We start from the raw sequence: 19303 nt of genomic DNA, 5'->3' as shown, positions 1-19303 counted from the left end.
TGTCATAGACAGCTGACTTCAGAAACGTTCATTTTCTTCATATTCAGCTCAACGGTTAGTTTGCAGCAGTGACAGAAATGAACATTTATGTTAAGGCGCAATATTTGCCCCCTTACACTCTTAAAAAATTAAGATTCCAAAAGGTTTTTTTTCTCAGCAATGCCATAGAAGAACCATTTCTGGCTCCTCAAAGAACCTTTCATTCAACAGTTCGTTACAGAACAATGTTACTCTCAGTGTAAATTAACATTTGAATAATCTACAGAACCTTATTCCACTATAAAGAACCTTTTGTGGAATGGAAAGGTTCTATGGAAGTTAAAGGTTCTTCATGGAATCATCATTGCCAATAAAGAACCTTAATGTTTAAGAGTGTAGATTGACTTCCTGGGGCATTTTACCTTTATAAGGGCATTTTTCTAACTTTATTTGATGCATGTAACAACTTTATGTAAAATACTTACATTTAATCATTAAATTTAATTATAACAATAGAGCTATAGCACTATAGGGCTGTTACCAATCAAATGTCACCAGCATCAACTAAACCCATTTTTGCACTGCAGAAATGCCACAGAAGCTGAAGAATCTGAAGTGACATTTAGATGCATTTACAGACTGTTGAATGCAGCTCAAAGGTGGCATAAATGCAATTACAATTACATAAATAACGTTTTAAAAATACACTTTTGAATACTGAAATATGAAGCGACCTAAAAAATCCAATGATTTTTCTAATAGGCAACATCACAGTAAGTGTGTGGAGCGAGTTTTGTTTTGTTTTTCCAAAGTAAGTAACATAATGTTTGCACATTGTTTAAACAATAAGGACTATAGACTATAGTCTTAACACACATGTAGAAGCAGACCATTCGTGCTGAAATGAAGTCATTTTATTTGATTCAGAATTCAGATGAGTATCTTACCTGAACAGTAAAGGTTCTTCCACCAACACGGTCCCTGGCTTCCAGGAGGACAGGATTCAGGCCGCTCTCCACCAACAGCTTGGCAGCACTCAGACCTGTCAATAGGGAGTGTAGAAATGCAGTTTAGTAGACATATGCACCAATATTTATTCTACTTGTCTTTGAGAAAACTTATTTTTTATAGGGGAGACAACAAGAAATAATGAGGAGAGAAAGGCAAATGAATCAGAACTTGTTTCACCAGCACTTTGGCTAACCACTAAGCTTCAAAAACTTTAGGAAAACTTTAGAGTACATTTAAGATGCTGGAAGCCTGTGGTCTAGTTGAAAATAACTATTTCCAAACTGTTTCTGTCCTCATAATATTAAAGGTCGTTTCTGTCTTGAAAACATATTTCCTATCTGACTGCAGCTACCATTTTTACAGGCTTTCTATTGTGTGTGATATTATGAATGGCCTTTTAAAAATAAAATCTACATATTTAAACCTCTTCTATGTGAACAATATTAATAGTTTGTACATCACTTGCCTAAACCTCCAATGGGAAGGCACTAGGGTCTGGCTTGCCTTGTACAATGTAAAATACTTGGCAAATGTGCCAGCCACATGTTAGCTGACATTTTTATATTTTTCTGTGCTGCTGATGTTTGGTAAAATTAGTCAAATGGACTGAGAGTGCTACTGTATATTCATAGCAGGAACTGAAACTATAATCAAATAAGCAAAAGTATTTAATGAACACGCAAGGAGTAGGGGATGTGTGGAACTTTGTGAATAGTGGGTGTTTCCAAGTCTGTGGAAATCTGCAGGGCTCAACAACAATGTTTTAATGCAGTTCTTGTTTGGCCTGTGGTTATTACTTGCTCTGCCAACCTTTCCCAGGAATTGCCACAAATGTGATAAATAATTAAAACGAATTAATATTAGTAATATTGTATAATATCATTACAATTTAAAAGCAACTGTTTTCTATTTTATTATATTTTGAAATTACCTGGTGACATACTTAATCAGTCCAATCTCACAAAAACAATGTTTAGTCTATCACAGAAAGCCAAATGTTAAAGTTTCAAGAAATATAAACAAATGTACATGATCAAAAGAAAAAGAAAAAAGTAATTCATAGTGACAACACAGCACTGGGCCTATAGTGCAAAAAACATCAACAACTGGACTGAAACTCACTCACAGACTCGGGCCGTATTATTGAAGCCTTTGTGTTATGGGTAAATGGGAAGGAAAATCTTCACAGAATCTAAAGGCTTGTTCACACCAAGAACGATTAAGATAACGATAAAGTTCTAAATATCCAGCTAAAGAATGATAAAAACATTGACAGCCAATCAGAATCCTTCCAACTTTAAAAAGCTTGAACATTTAAAGCCGCAGACCACAAAACTGCAGCATGCATTTAAAATAAACAGAACGATATTGTCCGCTGGTGTGGACACTAAAATAGTTCTCGTTCTTGGTGTGAACAGGCCTAAAGATGTCCCTTGGGGAAAAACATTAGTATAAAACAGTTATATTATCTTTGGTATCTTCCCTGTAATCATTGGATTCCTGTTTTAACCCCTGAGGCTGTGTAGTGCAGCAATAAACTCACAACTGGAAGCCAGAAGTAAAACCTAGGTTCCCTGCATGGGAAAAAAAAGCCAAACACGAATTCACATAAGTTTCCTGTCTCCACACACACACACACACACACGCACAAACACTTCCTCTCCTTACAGAGGAAGTAAAACTGCTCCCGTGAATTTCTGATGATGTGGTTTTTACCATGTAAGAAACAAAAAGTAGGACATTTCCAGACTGCACTCAGCTACAATAAAAGTAGCTTATGAGCAGTTTGACAAATAAGATGGACATTATTTTTCCAAATTTATATTGTTAATTTATTAATAATGATAAATATATTTAATTTTTTAAAGGCCTTTTGTCCCTACGACAACTAATATATGGTTGTAAAAGTAAAATCATTACGCAACATTTAGATAAAAGCAGTTTAAAATAGTTTCAAATGGAGTTTAGCACATGGCAATGGCATGTCAAACATTAAGAATAAATAAATTCACAAATAGAAAAATTAACCCATTTTTTTCAATGCTGTGTGCTTATAGCCACAGTGATGTGACAATGCAGCAGAGGACATCTGAGGCAAAAGCATGACCTTGAAATCTTACATAATACTGCAAACACCCAGACAAACAGTTTACCCAAACACCCAGGACAAACATCTGAAACACTCTCCATGATTTGGCTACTGTGGCCGGTAGTGACCCATATAAACTGCAGAGGCTTACAAAACCTGGCCACAGCTGTGAAGGCTGATATCTGACAGGTTTGAAATTATTGTTTTACTAAATTATGTTTTGGTTGAACCTCCAAGGCTTTGTTCACACTACACACAAATGCAATTTGGTTTTCAAATCTGATATATAGAACTGACTGTCCATTTTACAAGTGATGAAATCTGATCTGTTTGTTCAGACAGCATAGTCAATATTACGTGTAAACATCGGTTACTATATGCGTTAGCACGATGTCAAGAGAGTCTCATTCAACAACAGAGTGGATGTCAGTGTGAAAGAAAAGGATGAAAAATAGACATTAAGTCTCAGCTCATGTCATCCCATCCCATATATCATGACATCCCATCATGATGCTGAACTCACAGGGTGAACATTTTACACACTCACTACATAGTCGGATTTACTAAACAGCGCAAATATGCAATGCGGCCGCAATCTATTAAAAACGCAGATGGGAGTGGAAATTTCTGAAGGTGATTTACTGACAATGCACAAATTCAAGTACCAAATCGGATAAGACATGCTTTCATTGGGCGGTAAATAATAATGGAGCAAATACCACTGAACTGATCACCGCAAACCTTAGTAAATTACGTTGCATGATATTTAAATACTCTGCGCCCATAAATGTAGCCAGCTGATAATAAGGGTGCAAAACTAACTTTTCAATGCTAATTTCTAACAGTAAATCCTGAGTTTTTTAACGGCAAAAGAGGGTTTGTAGATCTGACCCTATATGACGAAAAAGGTGAGCAAAATGATATTCGAATACAGCTCTGGACAATATTACAAACGTTGCATGATGTAACATATGTATCCAAAATAAGGGGGGGGGGGGGTTGGATCAGGTTTTAAACATGTTTTTTGCTGCTCAGGCAACAAAAAAAACAAAACATTGGTAAGTTAAACATAGGTAAGCAAATTTGCTGCCTATCTGAACAAAGCAGAGACACAAAACGACAAATGAGCTCACAGACAGACGCACTGCAGTGAAATCTGATTATTTAACCAGGTGGCATGAGGCGAAGGTATTCAAGTCTCAACGCAAAGAAATGGAGGACGGAATTGTTCCAAGAACCAATTCAACGAAACCTCATATTTCACACGTGTCAGCAATTACTGGCCTATCTGATGCTATAATATCAAGCACAGCGCAAACAAAGTCATGCATACTCGTAAACACACAGATCTGAAAGCTCTGTGATGTGTATAAAATATTATATGATCCATATGTGGAATTCATTTCTGTTTGTAACTCCTTGGTTGAACTGATAATTTTCTTTTTACATAAATAGCTGTGAGATCTGAGAAAGATCGGTCTCTCATGTTTGAGAACCCTTACGAAAAAGAAGTATACTTCAAGTTAATTTTATGAAGTATACCTAAGTAATGTTCAAGTATATTTTTAAGTATACTTTATGTAGTAAGTATACTAATATCAATGTGTACTTGTAGTAAACTTGTGAGTGTACTATTTCAATACTGCTTGGGACTAAATTGGCCCACTTTTTGTATAAAAGTATACATGTAAGTGTACTTTAAGTGTAAGAGTAGTAAACTACTTAGTTTACTATTTAAATATAAGTTTTTTTAATATTTTAAATTTTTAAATATTTTTTAGTTTATGAAAGTACACACTGAAGTGTACTCTCAGTAAACTACTAGTTTAGTAGTTTATACTGCAAGTATACTTGTAAGTTTTATTTAAGTGAACATAACATTATACTTATAGTTTACTATTTATATATTATTTTTGCACTTGTAGTTTACTACTATGTTCAAATGTAGATATTTTTTATACTTGAAAAATACCTTTAACTGTAAAAACATTTTATTAGCTTCATGCATCCTTTTTTAATCAACACTTGAATGTCGGTAAGTTTCATAAAGAAAGGCAACATTTTAAACAAAAAAGTTGAGAAAATCACATTTTTGTCAAAGACTACGCCTTGATCAGATTCAGAACGATGATCAAAACACAGATGGAGTAGATCGAGTCCAACACCCCCAAAGCTTCACAGTCGTTTTCTCTTCATGGGTTACGCTTCATTTCATTTGGTAATATTAAGCAGTTTTGATTTACACTTATGATCACGTTATTTTACATTTGAGTGAGCAATCTTCTATCACTTGTTTCAGCTTCTTCTTCTCCTGTGTTTTGATCCGGAGATGCTGTACTAGAAGATGTGTCAAATTCCTATACACTACCAGTGGACTACTCTACACAAAAATTCAGATACGCAGAATTAGAAACATATCTGTTTTATATCAATATTCTAATCAATATTTCAAACAATGTAAGTTTTATAAGACTGTATATGAAAAACTATGTAAAAAAAAGTATATTTAATAGGCTACTCGATCAAAAGAGTTAACACAACTACAAGCCAAGTATACTTTGAATACTTAATTATACTTTTAAGTATATCTCGATCAAAAGATTGAGTACAAGTACAGGCCAAATATACTTGGAGTTTTCTCTCAGTATGAGTCGAGTACACTTTAATGTAATTTTAAGTATATTTCTGAGAAGTACATAAAATATATTTTTGAGAAGTATATAAAATGTAGACTGAAAGTATACTTTCTTATTTTTAGTTTAAAAGAAGTATACTAATAGAACACTTGAATAAACTTCTTTTTCGTAAGGGAAGGCTGGCTCACAAGCATATATTTTCTTCTTTCAGAGACATAAAATGGTCAGGAAAAGCTGGAAAAACACTTGAAGTTGGCAGAAACACAATAGTAGCTGTGGTCTTTGTCATTCGAGTGCAGCGCTGAAGGGACCACACTGACTGAACTCTGCCTCTGCCAAGTAAACACACACAAGTGAATACAAAAATGAAGCTTGCGCTTTGCTAAAAACAACATGTTTACAATAAATACTGGAGACATTAACAGTAAAAGCACAGTAAAAATCTCAAAGTGTGTTCAAGCTCAAGAAAGTTTTGCGTTTGACTTTCATTAGTTCACAATTGTAGCCTTTCACACAGCAAATCTGCTAAATATTTGAATTGTTGGTCTGTGCACATGCACATGTGGTTACATGTTTTTAGTCATGTTTTTTTTATCGGTGGGGGCTCACATCTGTGCAAATGCGTCAGTCGTTCAACTGTGTCTCAGAGTTGGACATCCTGCCAGTTTATATATTGATTCAAGTAGTTTCTGCATTCTAGTCCTCCACCCTTATTCTTCAAACCCAACTTCCAGCCTTCACTTCATCATGTCTTCTATTTATTGTTTACACAACTTTAACTAAAAATAGCTTAAATCAAATGCACTGTGCAAACTAACACAAATCAATAGTTTTTCTATAGTCTTTTCTATAGACGCCTTTTGGACAAGTATGCTGGAAAAATGACAACTGCCAGATAACATGAAGGTGAGTAAATGATTGATTTCTTTTTTGATGAACTACACTTTTAGACAGAGTATCAAGTTGCAGTTACTCCTTCCAAAACAGAAATATAAGCAAAAAGAACCCATTTTGGTCAAAATACAGTGGAAATACAGACAATTATCTTTGAAAAAAAGTCAACAAGGCAAAAAAGCTTAAAATATCATCCCACCAATCACGATACTTCTACTGAAACACTGCTCTGCGAAATAAGCCAAGGACTAATAAATACCCAAGACTAACTTTGTTGCCAAATGATACAGTGATAATGAATGAGTCTAAAATGTCAAAAATCACATAATTTTTTTTAATTATTTTAAATATACGAGAAGAACACACTAAACTTGGTTAAGGTATTTATCTGACAAAACGTTTTGGCAAAAAAGGCAAACTACAGCTTACAGGTTTTATTTTACTACACAGAGAATACTGACTACAACATAACCTTCTATCTTGTTTTTGCATGTGTTCATAATTTATTTGTATGACAGCCTTTGTGATAGAAATATTTTATGTAATGGGTATTTTCAACATTAAATGTACAGAAAAATGCAGACTAAGGATGCTCAGGTCAAAGGCCGTAATATACTTAACCAAAAAGTGCTTAACACAGTAGAACTAACAGTCATATGATTAGCTTAGATCATTACAAACCAATCACCGGAACAAATCACAGTGAAGAAGACTTGAGTGACAGATTTTTACTCAACTGTATGATTTAAATGTACATGCATCTTTCTATTCAGGAGACTCACTTGGTTGTTGTGGCCAAAAGACCACCGCAGAGACAGTGATAGAGTTGGAAGACTATAGAGCCGCACTCGGGGTGAGGCTGTAATACTCTGAGTTAGTATTAATGATCCTGTGTCGAACCAGCGTACACCTGAGAAGGACGGTGAGAGTGTATAGATGCTAAAGACCTGTGTGCTCATGTGCGATTGAGGTAGTGATAGTAGCTTCTTGACGGGACGCCGTCACCTTACTTCAGGGAAGTATTGTATTATATTTTAAGTATTCAGGTAATTCAGGGAATCTTCAGGGAAGAGATACTGTAGTTATTATTTTTAACAACTGGAAGCTGTTTAAACTGTCTTGGAAAAAAATTGTCTGCACAATTTGGCATGTTTCACTTTGTTATCACAAATAAAACTATTGACTCCAAGACCAACTACACACTATGTTTACAATAACAACATTTTCATAATATGTAAATAAAGGGTGAAAATGTAAATTTTCCTAGGCAAGGCCGGACATCACTTTTGGCCATTACCATTATAAATGGCTCTAAATAAAACTGTACTTTGATGTACATCCTGGCTCTAAAAAGATGCATATGTTTAGCACGACTAATTCAGTTTAAATATTAAATGAAGACTTGAGTTCAACTGTAAAGTATGCAACAGAATAACATCCACCACAGAACATGAGAAAAATTAACCCAGTGGGATTGTCAAACCACTGAGGAAAAGGTCAAACTTTCTTTGAAGAGAAATCTGGAAGATCAAAGAGCACGTCTTTGACTGGAAAAGAGTAACGTTCTTTCAAGATGTTCTTTTCAATGTTCTTTTCATGTTAGTTAAAAATGAAAATTCTGTCATTAATTACTCACCCTCATGTCTTTTCCAAACCTGCGTTCATCTTCGGAAAACAAATGAAGATATTTTTGATGAAATCCGAGAGCTTTCTGACCACCCATAGACTGCAACATTATAGCCACTTTCTAGGCCCAGAAAGGTAGTAAAGACTAACAGACTTGTTAAAACAGTCCATGTGACTACAGTGGTTCAACCTTAATGTTATGAATATGAAGTGATGAAAACAGCATCAGAGACTGACACAGAAGAGAAGAAATTGTTGAATAAAGTGGGGGTTTTTTGCGCACAAAAAGTATTCTCGTCGCTTCATAACATTTAGGTTGAACCACTGTAGTCACATGGACTATTTTAACAAGTCTTTACTACCTTTCTGGGCCTTTCTGGACAGAAAGCTCTCGAATTTCATCAGAAATATTTTAATTTCTGTTCCGAAGATGAACGAAGGTCTTACAGGTTTGGAACGACACAAGGGTGAGTAATTAATTAAAGACAGAAATTTTCATTTTTGGGTGAACTAACCCTTTCAGCCTCTTGTTTTCTTCTATTCTTGGCATTTCCACCCAATTCATTTGTATTTTCCCATCCATTTAATTTCTTCATCTTAAGATGTTGCATTTAAACAACTATACATTTAAACAACATGTTCTGTGGATCTGGGAAATTTTGAAAGTAATAGCAAGCTCCAGCAGGATAAATATATCTATTATTCTAATAGTGATATTTTACAAGCAGTGCTTCATTTTTGTGCCCTAATAGAGGATCTAGGGAACAATATGCAACTCTGTTGGGTCTAAAAACTTCCTCTGACTTTGTTCAATATTATTAGAGACCTAGTTGATAATGATAAAACAACATATTTAGGATTCACTCCCTTTGTTGGCACCAGTTCAGGGGGCCATTTACTGGGAAGCAAGAGTCTGAGGGTGGATGGGTTGCCATGGCAACAGTACATATAAAGATGCAGTCGCTTGGCAAAGGTAAATCTACACCAATTACCTTCCTGTATTCACTGGGAACAAGAATCTGCTGTGCACTCTAGCTCTAAATGACATGACATAACAAGGTTAGGGTTTTCAATAAGACAACAAACTAAAGGTTAAGACAGTAAATCAAACGACATATCAGTTTATAGGTCTGATCTGGATCTTTTGCAGCATATCAGTTTGTTCTGTGAGAAGAACAGGTGTTCTCTTCACCTACTGCACAATTATGAGATGCTGCTGTGCTATTGACCACCAAAACCATCCATACTTAACGAAAATGAGAACTAAAACTAATTTTAAAGGCCAAATGTTCAGATTTTATTTCTTTAAGAAATGTTTTATCATAAAGTTTAAATCCATATTCAAATCTAGAACTAAATATGTAACTTAAGTGCATTCATGCAAGCAACATTCATGGGCAATGCAAACAATTAATATGAAAATCTGAAATATTCACATTATTTACTGTGCATTTATGTTTGTAAAATTTGGCAAGAGTAATTGCAACACTGTGTCACATTGAGAAAAACAATTAACATGTAACCGTATAAGCACTTTCTCTGCGTTAATATGTCTTTTTCCATAATAGGCAGGATTAGTTTACAACTCTGTTTGAAAGGTCAGGTCTAGAACTATATTAGATTACAAAACGCCCTCTGTATTAATACCACAATCTAAACCTAATTGCTTTGTTTGCACTCTTACCAACTCTGATTAAACCTGATATTACAGACCAAGAAGAATCAAAGGCTATGTCTGTCAGCTGTGGTGGTAATTGCACAATCACATTATCACAACACATTAACACTGACCATGCTGTTAATGGGAGGTGACACAGGTCACCTTTCAGTCTGTGGTTCATCCCTCAAGGAATTTCTCAATTAAAATGGTAATGTCAGCTTTAGCAAGCAGCACATACATCAATTATCCCACAAGACAGTAACCAGTACTTTGAAAGGGGTTTGTTGATTTCTTAAAGGTAGGAATGGACCAATATAACAATTCTATCCAATACTGATCAACAGATAAATATGCTCATGTTATACCAATAACAATAAATGTTTAATTTCAAAACTGTCAAATTTTGTCTAATAAATTGCTACAAGTGAATTTATTAGGGATGCACCAATATGACAATTTTGGCAGATACCGATAACCGATAATTCTTTATATTTGAAAGCCGATAACCAACATATTGGTCGATAAATCTAAATATAATTTTTATTATATATTTTTGAGAGCCTGATTACAAAAACAAAAGTCTCAACATTAAAATCCATGCAAGCACACAATTATAATGTTCTCATTATAATTTTATTGTAGCCTATATGACAGACTTGTGCTGCACATGTTGCACTTAACTGTATTTTTGTTTTTTGAAGCGATTCCAATCATATTTCAAGCAATTCAAAACCAACATGGCAAACAGTGCGCATCTGAAGGAACCAATCCATTATTTATCGGCTTTAATACATCGGCCAAATTTTCTCATTGGTCCAATAACTTCAACATTAAAAATAAACATATCGGCCGATACCGATATGGTGGCCGATATATCATGCATCCCTAGAATTTAGGCATCCCAACATTATAATGTGTACAGTTTGAAAATGATTATTATAATAAAAAAAATATAATTCTGAGTTACAATATGAAGATCCAAAGATGATGAAGAGTCAGACAGGTTCCAAATACTAAGAGATTTAATGATAAAATAAACTCAGAATAATCCAGCACGTGTGACAATGTGCTCTGGACACGAACAACAACCGACCAAGAACTGAGGAAACAAAGGAACTTAAGTATACACTGATAACAAACTCAAATACAAACGGCTGTGATGATTAAATGAATTTCCACGGTAACAAACAAGTGGCGGGAAATGTGAACAAAGACAACAGGAAATAATGATAAGCAAACTAAAAGTTCATGAGAATGAAAACTTAACTGACAGTTCGTGACACTGAGATGAGCTAAAGATTATATTTAACAGCTTTTTTAAAATGACTGTTTTTTTAAAGATTAACTTTAAGTGAACGTTAGATGATGGCAAAAGTGATCTAAATGTAAAAATAGAGAAAATGAGCATGCATACAGTACCAGTCAAAAGTTTGGAAACATTACTATTTTTAATGTTTTTGAAAGAAGTCTCTTATGCTCATCAAGCCTGCAGTTAAAAAAACAACAACAAAAAAAACAACAGTAATATTATGAAATATTATTACAATTTAAAATAATGGTTCTCTTTTTTAATATATTTTAAAATGTATTTTATTTTTGTGATGCAAAGCTGAATTTTCATCAGCAAGTACTCCAGTCTTTGGTGTCTTATGATCCTTCAGAAATCATTCTAATATGATGATTTGATACTCAGTTATTATCAATGGAAACAGTTGTGCTGTTTAATATATTTTTTTGGAATACTTTTTTCAGGATTCATTGATGAGTAAAACGTTAACAGCATTTATTCATAAAAACAGCATTTATTCAAAATAAAAACATTTCTAACAATATAAATCAATATAAACAATATAAAAGTTACAAAAGATTTCTATTCTAAATAAATACAGTTCTTTTCAACTTTTTATTCATCAAATAATCCTGATAAAAGTATCTCAGGTTATAAAAAAAATATTAAGCAGCACAACTGTTTCCAACATTGATCATAAATCAGCATATTAGAATGATTTCTGAAGGATCATAAGACACCAAAGACTGGAGTTGCTGATGAAAATTCAGCTTTGCATCACAAAAATAAATTACATTTTAAAGTATATTAAAAAAGAGAACCATTATTTTAAATTGTAATAATATTTCATAATATTACTGTTTTTTGTTTTGTTTTTAACTGCAGGCTTGATGAGCATAAGAGACTTCTTTCAAAAACATTAAAAATAGTAACGTTTCCAAACTTTTGACTGGTACTGTATATATACGTGACATACATGAGTACAGTTCATGATGTTTCACGTTCTTAGAAGCAATTGCTTTCTCCGATATGCTGCAACATTGACATTTAGATGCATTATTGAAAAACAAATTAGAGAGATCAGTGAAATGGCATGTTCTCCTGGCAATCCCATGGACAGTTGTTTGTCTAACAGAGAAACAGAGCGGTATTATCTTAAGTTGCATAACGAAGCCAGTCAAGCTGGAGTCAGGCTCTGCGTGGCTCAGTGGGGGAAAAAACAGGCCAATGACGTTTGTTTACACAAGCTAAGAGGACACAGCAAAAAGGCATCTGAGTATTTCCCTAGCACTCTAAAAGCATTTTGCAGACATATTTTTCCAAGTTCATATGTTTGTTTTACCACTATGAGAGTCAATCTAAAAATCAATGTTTGCAATTGTGCTTACATTGATCCTCGGAGATCCATTTATTACTGGAATAAACATTGTTTTCTTTATTTTGAAGGGATGTTGTTGCCTTATTTGCGACAAAGCAACCAGAAGTATTTTATTTTCTATGAGAGCTGGTCATTTCCATGAACACGAGTGACTGCAACCACCGGCAATGTGGCAGTGTCTGAGGCGACAAAATTAAGAAATGTTTAACTTTATGCAATTGAAGCAGGATAAAGTCAGTTTATTTTACAGCTAATTCTGTGCAAGACCTGGCAGACAATTTTTTTGCACTACCGTTCTACAGCCAGTTTTATTTGATCAAAAAATACAGTCAAAACTAGGGCTGCACGATTTGGGGAAAATGTCATATTGCGATAATTGAGGTCAATATTGCGATTACGATTGCGATATGCGATATAATAAACAAATGGTTTCATGAGTCAACTTGCTTGGTTCTCAAGGAAAATAAATGCACACACAGATTAGTGATAATCAGCCTAAAGAAAAAAGTTCTTTAGTCAAGAGCAGTGAGTGTTTTTCTCTGTTCCCTTTGTTCTTTGATTAACTTTAACGACAGATTATTAATTTTTTGATTGTATTTTAACAAGAACAAAACATAATTTACATACAAGAGTACATATAACCATACATGTCAGGGGTAAAGAAAAATAATAATAAAAAAAAAAGCAAAAAAAAAAAAAAAAAAATAGAATAACTTTAGCGACAGATGTAATTAGTGGCTACTGTGTACTATCCCTTTAAGACCAGCCGCTGTCAGAGACGCGGATCTCACACGCGCCTCATTCTTTCACGAGTCATAACAACTCTTCATCGACAAAAAGACATTTTGGCATAATTGTGTGTGTTATTGTTCGTTCAAGCTCGAAAGAGAACTGTATTCTGTCATGCTGTTTTGTGCGCACGCACGATATTAGCGCGAGTCTTTCTGTGTGTCACAGTCAGACATTCACAGGCAGTGCGTTCATTTTGGCATACATGTGTGTTGTTCGTTCTACCGCGAAAGAGAACTTGATACTGGCGCGTGTCTATCTGTGTGTGTGTGTGTGTGGAGGACATTCACAGGCAGCTCGTTCTTTTATGTATTATCGCGCATGAATGGTTTAAAAGCATTTGCATTGATAAGTGCATTAACAGCGCTAATTTGTTTATTTAATATAAAATCGCAACATTTTGCGTCATATAATCGCGTAGGCTTGACATCGCGATTGCGATACGATTAATCGTGCAGCACTAGTCAAAACTATGATGTTACAAAATGCAAAGCTGAATATTCCAAGTCTTCAGTGTCACATGATCTTTCAGAAATCATTCTAATATGCTGATTTGGTGGTCAAGAAACATTTTATTATCAGTTGAAAACAGTTGTGCTACTTAATATTGTTGCTAAGACTTTGATATAGTTTTTCAGGCTTCTTTGATGAATAGAAAGTTAAAAGGAACAGCATTTATTTGAAACACAAACCATTTGTAACATTTTAAATATTTTTGCTGTAAATTGTTTTGATCAATTTGATGAATTTTTGAATGGTAGTGTACTTTGCAAAGCCATCATTAAAAACACACACTTGAACAGGTATACGTAATGAATCAAGAAGTACAAAACACACTGCAAAAGTGGTCTATTCTGACACACCACACAACTGGCCTGTGAATCTACATGTTTCCTGTATTTTCTGGCTGACTTCCAAAGTAGGAATGCCGAAGTTCTTTAGTAAGAGCAGGGCACTCACCGGGAAGCGTCAGTGTCAACAGCCTCTGCAATTAGATGTGGAATTCCTGCCTTTCACTTGCTCACCCCATGAGAGCTGCTGCTGAGACCTACTAGAGTTCTGAGCAAAACAACTCCCTAATGCTTTTGTTATTTGAAACACTTCTCAGTATGTTCATTTGTAAAACTGTTTCTGACAGCTATTTGTACATGTAAGCACATAAAGGCGAAGTAATTATGCAAAAATACTTTCTAATTTCTCAGCTTGATATGCACATTTAACTATCAGCAAGTCATCTGCAGGCTGATTTCTCTGAGGAGTAAACATAGGTGCTCTGTGGTGCTATCACAGCATTACTCTGTTTATTTGAACATTTCGTCCATTCCAACACATTCAAACTGGCTCAACCAGTGGTTACCAGTTTCTCCGTAGCTGTCCAAGCGTGCTATTTGAGTGAAGTAAACAAATTATTAATAGATAGGCCTATATCTGATCATCTTCCATAACCCAGTCGCTATTTACATATACCGTCTATAAACTCTTGCGTTGTGAAGGTAACAACTGACACATTTGTATTACATTCCAAACAGCTCTGTTATCAGCCCCACAGTGGAAAATTAAACCATATCCGTACCGGCTGGGATGGATTGGCCGAGAATGGAATGGTTAAACAATGATAATGGTTTGGCCAGATGATGGAAAAAAGAGAGAGGAAAAAATTAATACAAACACCAAAATGTGAACAAACTTTGCAATGTGACTTGTCCCTCGAAATTTGTGCTACGGACTTAATGATACTTCAAACTGTGCAACTTGTTGAAGAGAGGTGCGCTATAACTTTTCTAAGCAGCTTGACTTGCGATTTTTATTTTAAAATGGCCGAAAAATCCAATAAACTTACATTGGATTCGGCTTGAGTCTCTCCTTTAGAGACCAAACGAAATAGAGACTTGGGCTCTTTTGTTTTGAAATGATCCACCTATCAACACCCTAAGCAACCAGAACACCTTAACGACCAAATGGTAACATCCTAGCAACCACCTAAAACATCCTAGTATCATGACAGCCACTTTTGCACACCCATATTTCAGAAATTGGCAGATGCTTTTATCCAAAACGACTTCAACATTTCATTTAAGTTAGGCCTATACATTTTATCAGTTTATGCATTCCCTGGGAATCGAACCAATGACACTAGCAATGGTGTTGCTAGTGCCATGCTTTACTCTTTCAGATACAGGAAATGACACACTCACACTTCACCTTTAAAAAATGAATACGGAATAAATGTAAACTGTATTTACAAAAGTGCAATATACTTCAGTTGTTGACATGAAACAATAAAAGTAAAGGTGTCATTTCTATTGTTTAGCTGAAAGACGTCAGTTGTCTCTCCTCTATGTCAAGCACAGCCCCTGTGGCACTTGACAACAGACACAAATATTACACATTAGCCCTCCCATGTTCTAGGATCCTGGGGAGCATAAAAAATGAGTTGTCAGTTTTGTTTACCAGTTCTGCCAAAGTGTTGTCTCCCCAAGCACCTCCAGTAGCTTTGCACATAGTAATTAGATTTACAGGGAGTGCTGGGTCGTTATTAAAAGGTCCCTGAAGCAACTCATTTTGAGGTTTGGTTAGAATAGGAAACTCTGATCTCCTTCAAAGGCCAACAGGTGAAAAACATCTGCATATTCAACAACTATAAGATGACAACCAATTTATGAAAGAACATTTTTTGTCTTTCTACTCTTTTCTACTTCAAATAACTGCAATGAAAAAAGTGCAATACTGGACAACTCAGATCATACATATCATAAATCTTAACGTATGCCACTGCAGGAATTGCACAGAAACAGCGGTTGAATTGTGTAGCCTCAAACTACTGATGATGTGCAATATCGCACACATGCACGAATGACAAATGTTTTACAGACTCAAACATGCAGTTTGTTAAGCACTGACTGCTAGAAACTTGGCAGGCAATCAAAGTTCTGTTGCTGATAAAAGGTTTTATAGCAATGAATAGGGTGATACTGGGTCCATAGTGCAACTTGTGTGGCCTTGTTACATAATAGTGACTGATTACATTGATTAGTTTTCTTCAAGCAGAGTAGTAATCTGACTGGCACTCCAGTGGCACACCTTTGTTGTTTTTTTTACAATCGGTAGACTATCTACTTTATTTTTTATGTAAGAGTGGGTTTGTCCATATTCAGCTTGAATGAGAGAGGCTTCCAGTTATTTCAACTGTACAGAAACAGTGCGTTATATTGCAAACTGGTATATAATGAGTTATTAAACTGTGGGCAACTTTGCAAACAGACACCTTACTATCTTCAGATTTAACAATATAGACTAAAACATTTGACTTGATTCTGTGGTCCTCTTGCATATCATAAAAAATAAATTGACAAAACCGCCTGTATGACAAGAAAGAATGTTTCCAGCAGGCTATCACGAGGACATCTTGACCCTGTTTTGCTCGGTTTTGTTTTCAAGAATGTCGTTCTTGCACAAGCAATATTTCATCCAGTGTGCACTCCCTCTGAGCTGGGTTTAAATTGTCAAGTCTATATATATATATATATATTATAAAGCATTATTCACTGTGGGAACAAGTCCGTTTACACGACAGGAATGGAATTTCCTGTTAGGTTATAACTGTAAGACATTATGCTATGCTTTCACGCTACTCTATACTTTACACATGCTAGGAGGACTGACTAAAAAAAAAATCTTATCACGTAGTATTTTCTAATAAATTCTGCATCCTACTGTAGTGCAATATATTAATAAATCTCTCTACAATCTCAGTGAAATAAACTTGCCAGGGAAGAGTGGGTCAAAACACTGAGATCCCCTCCACTAGGGCCAATGCATATTATTATTTTCACTGGGTTGTGATACCAAAGTGTGAAAGGTTTAGCCTTTTCACTCAGCACTTAACGTCTTATTTAACCCTGAGCACCATAAACATTCTTCAAAGCAATGTTTCACACTTTCAATTTTATAAGGGTTAAAACTACGCTATGTAGCCCTGCACCGCTGCAAGTATGTGCATGCGAGTACTGCAGTATGTGGATAGTTGACCTATTTTAAGGAATTTTCTTTAGAGTCTGTTTAGATTAAAATTTATATTAATATACAAGGGGAAGTGTATAGCCTATTTTAAGTTCACCACATTTTTTTTGCATTCTTTATTTTTAATTTTGAATGGTCTTGCAGTGTGATAATTTTTTAAAAGATATAAACACACACACACACACACACACACACACAGAGAAAGAGAGAGAGAGAGAGAGAGAGAGAGAGAGAGAGAGATGCAATGTCATGACAAGACAAGACATGTCAACTACTAATCAACAGTGTGAAACAATAACCATGTTCTTAGTTTAATAATTTCAAGTGTAAAAATGCCTCTATTTTGAGAACCTGTTGCATCTAACAAGACCATTATTTCTAAAGTGCGTTTTCAAATAAATACATGGACATAAAATATTGATTTGAGTTGGAATATTCAGTTTCAATATGCAATAATTCTCACACATGGAAGAATGAACAGTTATACAACATCGCTGCAGTGATTGACCAATCAGAATCAAGTATTCCAGAGAGCCATGTAATAAGGATGGGTAGTAGTTGACATCGAAAACAGAGTGTCTAGTGTTATGTAGTTTGACATAATTCATCTAAAATTACTATAAACAAAAAAGTTACATTTGTCTATCGTTATTAGCCTATACATGCATTGTGCGCATAATGTTACAAACTAAAGGCAAGGTAAACGTGATTTAAAAGAATATACACTTGCCCGTACACACATGTGCTATATTTGAAACTAAAATCTTGATTTTTAGTATAAAAAAAAGTTCGTTGACATTGCAACTACACAGATGCACTGTTGCATGCCACTTAACGGTCTATGCCTCTGGCGTTATGATTATGAAATAATCATGTCACGGAAGTGAAAGAGCAAGCTCAGGTGACATCGGGAACAAATTCACTTTAAGTCTGCAGAACTAAAACCTTCCTTTCGACAAACTAACAGAGTTCTATTTAAAACGTAAATATGCATTATTATTTTTAAACGAAGCGATAATACAGTGTTATAAGGCGTCTAAGCTTCTTAGGAAATGGAATAATCGTTCAGCATGGGTCAGTCGCGCGCCTTATATTACTAAATAACGATGATCATAACTGTGCATTACAGTCATCAGCCTGTAATCTTCATCCGTGCAAAGTTTCTTTAAGAGTGCGTTAATTGCAATGAGATTATATGAAGTTTTATGCGCTATCTTGATGAGACTAACCTGAGATGCCTCCGCCAATCACAATCACGTCGTATGCGTTCGCAGTCATGGTGCTGTTCGTCTCTCTGGCGCTCAGAGCAGAAGAGCCGCTCCGCATCTGTGTTCAAAGCGTTCTGAGCCCCGCCCCCGCCTCCCATCATTGGGAATGACAGATTAGAAGAGCACTGGGGAAAATGCACCGAAGCGCCCTTCTACATGCCATGTATGCAATGAATGCGAAGTCACCATGATTTTGCTAATATTTTGTTGATCCTGGAACAACATTCCTGTCCGAAAATTTTGTCCTAACCCTACACCACCCCTAAACCCAATCCTACCCATACCTAATCCCTAAAACTAGAGGTTAAATAATAACAACACTGGTGTTGAAGCACCTAACCTAAACTTGACAAACTGTGGACTTGTCCCTTAAATCTGACTGGTTTATTGGAATGTTGTTGCAGGATCAGCAAAGATGTTGCTCAATGAAAATTTGCACTCGGTGAAATCACGTTCAGCTAAGTGCGAACAGGATCACATATTTTGATTTTCATTTTAACAGTACAACATTATTGTGCAAATAAATATTCATAAAATAACACTGCCAATCCCTGCTGTAAATATATAATATTTGATTCTACAATTGAAAATAAAAGAATGTATGAATGTATTGAATGTAATGTATTGTAAAAATTAAAAAGATATTTAACATGTGTTGAATTAAA

General features: G+C 35.1%; 1 protein-coding gene across 1 annotated transcript in view; it reads right to left on the bottom strand.

Annotated features, from left to right (window-relative positions):
* The window catches only part of mao (monoamine oxidase), a 36601-nt gene extending 17785 nt beyond the window's left edge, over positions 1 to 18816 (bottom strand). The window contains exons 1-2 of the mRNA XM_081368584.1: positions 18600 to 18816; positions 927 to 1021 (exon numbers count right to left, since the gene is read on the bottom strand). Of these exons, the coding sequence (XP_081224710.1) occupies positions 927 to 1021; positions 18600 to 18696 (192 nt within the window). The 5' untranslated portion in view covers positions 18697 to 18816. The remainder of the gene's footprint in view (positions 1 to 926; positions 1022 to 18599) is intronic.
* Between the last annotated feature and the right edge of the window lie 487 nt (positions 18817 to 19303).

Source organism: Scardinius erythrophthalmus (genome assembly GCF_964197995.2).
Source record: "Scardinius erythrophthalmus genome assembly, chromosome: 6".
Taxonomy (NCBI): domain Eukaryota; kingdom Metazoa; phylum Chordata; class Actinopteri; order Cypriniformes; family Leuciscidae; genus Scardinius; species Scardinius erythrophthalmus.
Note: the sequence above shows the minus strand (reverse complement) of the source record. Positions and strands in the feature narration are given on the sequence as shown.